The sequence below is a fragment of the Sceloporus occidentalis genome, unplaced genomic scaffold, assembly GCF_023333645.1.
Source record: "Sceloporus occidentalis isolate IW3139 unplaced genomic scaffold, rSceOcc1.0.p SCAF_1, whole genome shotgun sequence".
Lineage (NCBI taxonomy): Eukaryota > Metazoa > Chordata > Lepidosauria > Squamata > Phrynosomatidae > Sceloporus > Sceloporus occidentalis.
This window is the reverse complement of record NW_028316981.1, coordinates 310,249,000-310,253,525: the sequence shown is the minus strand read 5'-3', so window position 1 is coordinate 310,253,525 and position 4,526 is coordinate 310,249,000. Positions and strand designations below refer to the sequence as shown.

Sequence of the window (4,526 nt, the reverse complement as noted above, 5' to 3'; positions counted from 1 at the left end):
CTCCATCTCCCATTTTTTTTAAAAAAAAGAGATTATTTTAAATCAGTTTACTTTTACTGCATTGCAGTTCTCTCTCTGGTTTTATGGCATATGAAAGAAACTTACAGATTTTGGTTCCTGGATGATCTGCAAGGTGTAATGAGTTTGTACAGATGCTTCAATACTGTAAGAAGTAATTATATTCTCAAGGAGCTCAGGACTCATGAAAATATTTTGAACTATAAACAGGGGAATTAATTTGACTTCCTTCAGTGTATTTTTGTTTGATGAAATGGATGGAAAGTGCAACACATTATGAAGGGTAAAGTCAATATAAGTCAATTTTACTTGAAGTAACATTTGTTGCTACTTTTAAGTTGCCTGCCATTTTGCATGGATTAGCCTTCTGTGAAATTAGCCTGTGCTTATCAAATCGATGGTGTGGATATCTAGGTACCACCGCACATGTAGCTATTTCACTGTACACAAATATCACCATTTTTATAAGATGTCCTATGACTCAATAGTAGGGGAAAGCTTAAAGTTCAGTACAGTGGGTCCTTGTTATCCCCTGGTGTTTGGTTCCAGGATCCCATGTGGATAACAAAATCTGTGGATGCTCAAGTCCCATTAAATATAATGGCATAGCAAAATGGTGTCCCTTATATGAAATGGAAAATCAAGATTTGCTATTCAGAATTTATACTTTGTTTGAATATTTTCAAGCCCTGGATGCTTGAATCCACAAATAAAAAATCTGTTGATAAGGAGGGCTGACTGTAATAGAAAGCAGAACATGTTCTTTGCATGCAGCCAATCAGTGATCACATCATGAAAGGGAAGACTTTATTGCAGTGCTAGACAATCAGATTTTCTTATGTGACAACATCAAGCTCACCATGGCTATACAAAGGTGGAGGGATGACATAACTCTTATGTATTCATGTATCCTGTCAGAGATCATGTCATTAATGGGAAAATGTCACTGTTACATAACCAATCAGATATGGCAACACGACACTGCTAAATTAAATCAATCTGATAATTTTAACTGTTATGACTACCTTCTAGGTATTTTCTAGGTATTTTGTTATTTTTTGTTTAATAAAATACTTCAAAGCCTCTGCTAAAGAGTTGACTACAGAGAACTCTAGGTACCTCACCAAATTACAAATTCTCGGATTATGTAAAACAGACCTAAAACAATTAATGCAATGTCCAACCAAAATACCTAGGGAGTGCAAAAACACACTGAGTCATTCCAGGAGAATGGACTTAGAAACAAACAGGCAGCATTTTCTTGAATAGTGCTGAAAACCTGTTTAAAAAGGAAAGTCAGGAAACAGTTTAGTACTACTGGTATTAAATATTAATTTAAATATTACTGGTAAACAGGAGATACTTTCATCTGTCCCTTAATTTCTATTTCATCCAACTAATGTGACAAAAAATATTAATTTTTCTGTCTCATTTGCAGGATTAGGTTTACAGATAAATATATTAAGCCCTAGAGTTTGGGTCCTAATAAACTTGATCCATTACATTGCTGACTATTGTTCAGTGGTCTAATGCCACCTAAGTACCACTTTCTCTTGTTCAACAGGGATTTTGAACAAGAAGTAATTATTCTGTTTAGAAGCTGTCTGTATCAACTACATAAAATGAAGAGCCATGGCCAGTTGACAATTTCCCAAGGCCCAAATAGGCTTAAGCAGAATAACATTTTCATTTTATCCCCTAGCAAATTGCCTAATGTACCAACCTTATGGATTTAATGACTGTGACTCTCTCAAGCTGTAAACAATCCTGCTTGTATGTTTCAAGAATGCTGAGGATACAAATTTAATTTGGATTTTCAATAGCTTTTTTCCAGAGAGCAGTCTCTATAGAACAGAGGGATTATGCTGGGCCAAGAGATCATGGAGGTCTTTATAGAATTCATGACAACGTGAATCCAGTGTTACTTTTCTTTCAGACTTCTTTGCTGTTTCGTTAAGAAAGGCTTACACAATGAATTCTTTCTTTACTTAATTTAGTTCAAGTCTTTCTTCTATAAAAACATTCAGTGTGGTATCAAGAGAGCTCCCAGGCAGTCTCATTTAGGAACAATAACAATAGCAATGCTGGCCTGTTGTGCCATTGCCTACCACCAGCAGTGGCACAAGAGTAGTAAAGGGTGGCACCTCTCGTCAAACTCATAAGCCCCGCCCACTGACAGGTGCCCCGCCCCGGAAGTCCCGCCTTAACAGGAAGTCCCGCCTTAACCGGATATCCGGCCTCCTGCCGGAAGTCCCGCCCTCCCCGGATATCCGGCCTTCTGCCGGAAGTCCTGCCCTCCCCGGATATCCGGCCACGCCCCCCGCTTGTGGCCCCACCCCAGCATGAAACCCCGCCTGTAGGTGGAGCGTCTGAAGGGACTCATGTGACCATGATGATTCAAAAGGGCCAATCAGAAGACGGTTTTAGCAACGCTACAGGAAGCCTTTGGGCAAGCCCAGACATGTTCAGAGAAGACAACATGGAGGCCCCCACTACTTCTGCAAACTCTACAGAGCAAGAAACAGGGGATGTGAAGCCAAAAAGCAGAAAGCGTTATCCTAGCAATAGTTCAGATGATGGGCTTTCTACCTATGCTGACCTGGCTAGCGAAGAAGCTGATGAGATTTGCAAAGCATGGAACCGCCTGGTGGATGCCGTTTCAGCAGAACCAGCTGTAATGCAGGTAAAAAAGTGGGTTTTTTTTATTTTTAAAGGGTTTTGACTAGCCTTACAAAGTCGGCTCCCCACCTCTCCTCTAAAAAAAAAAAAAAAAGACTATTTTCTTTATATTTTAGCAACCTCAGGCCAGTAGCAGTTCTGCAGAGAAGTGTGCTGAAGCATGTGGAGGCAACACATTACCTATAGCTCTGTGGAGGTTTGCAAGCATTGGCTGGAATGATATTCCAGTAAGTCATCTTTTAGAAGGGGATTTTGGTATTAAGTGTGTGTGTTTTAAAAATGCATTTTAAAGGTAATCTATCTTTTTTCTTTTTTAGGATTTCGTCGAGATGTCTACAGCTCAACCTAGCCCTGTGGTCATGGCTAAAATTCTTGGACTAGATGTTCCAAAAGAACCATTAAATTTTTCTCCCAGAGAATTGAAAGTTCTCATGCGGTCAACAATCAGAGCTGTGTGTTATGGAATCATCACCCATTGTTTGCAGCAATATCGCTATGAATCCTGTGTTGGCTGTGTAATCTCTGCCCCTGCTCAAAATTCCCATGACTGTCTGTTGTGGTCAAAACGTTATCTGTGTAGAAAACTGAGCTGGTTATGTGGGCAAATAGATTTTAAAAACGTGTTACACGTATATATTCTTGTAGCTTACAGTTTCAATGGCCTATTGATAACAAATGAGACTGTAGACCAAATCTTGCAACTTGTAACTAAAGTAGAGAGATCTGAAAATTCACTGAAGGAATTAAATAACATTTTGAAACCCAGGGATAAGCCTATTTTGGAGCATGTGTTAAAAGTGATTAAAAATAGATCTTATAAAACATTTCTAACAACTATTAACAGACCATCTGATCCATAAAGACTGACTAGAAGTTTGTTTGAAAACTGTTGGCTGCTTTGATATTTTTTTAAAAATGTTTGTTAAAAGGTTATAAAATAAAAAAGAGTTTATTTTAAAAAGGTGTTTGTGATTTTCTTTTCAAAAAAGTGACTACTCTAGAGCTGGCTCATAATGAGTATTTACAATGGGGGGGGGGGTATCAGTATTCATGCACCACTCAATCTCCCTAGAAAACATGAGGCTTTGGTGGTGTGGGGGATACAAAATGGAGGGGTGGAGGGTGGAGATGGCTCTTTAAATTAAACAATGAAGAGGGGGTGGGGGGAAGCCTTCTTACAGAAACCCTCCAAACTTCCTGACCCTCCTTAGCCTAAAAACAGAAATAAAGCAAAGGAGAGATTCTTACAATTAAGCTGTACAGCTACCTCTCCAACCCCCCCCCCCACTTCAAACAAAAAGCAGAAATCAGGGTGGCTCTTAAATAATGTAGAGGGTTGAAAATCATTTTTTGCAACCCCCCAAGGCCCCCTCCCAATGTCTCCTAAACACAGAAACAAAAAGCATGGTTGAAGTTTTAAACAGACACTATATTTCCCTGGTGGGGCCCTCTGCAAAAAGTTTTTTAAAAAGAGAAAAGGGGAGGGGGGTGGCTTACCACATGGCTATGTGCCCTGCAACATGTACACCTTAGGGGTGGGGGGCCACCTTAGGGGGATGGAGGGACATAGATCCACCCCCAAGGACCACCTTTGGGTCATAGATCCACCCCCAAGGACCACCTTAGGGGGGGTGGAGGGACATAGATCCACCCCCAAGGACCACCTTTGGGTCATAGATCCACCTCCAAGGACCACCTTTTGGGGGAGGGGGGATAGATCCAACCTACCCTTTTTCTTAGGGGTGGGTGGGGGCAGGTCTCAAGAGCCAATCACAGACTGGTTACCTGACGTATAAAAGTTCTGCAGAGAAGGGGGTCTGTCCTTTTCT

General features: G+C 40.5%; 1 protein-coding gene across 1 annotated transcript; it reads left to right on the top strand.

The window, feature by feature from the left end:
* Positions 1-2,282: 2,282 nt before the first annotated feature.
* On the top strand, positions 2,283-3,639 carry LOC149324227 (uncharacterized). Its single transcript, XM_089513609.1, has 3 exons — positions 2,283-2,701; positions 2,814-2,924; positions 3,015-3,639. Exons 1-3 carry the CDS (start codon positions 2,408-2,410, stop codon positions 3,555-3,557), a joined length of 948 nt encoding a protein of 315 aa, XP_089369735.1. The 5' UTR covers positions 2,283-2,407; the 3' UTR covers positions 3,558-3,639.
* The last annotated feature ends 887 nt before the right edge of the window (positions 3,640-4,526 follow it).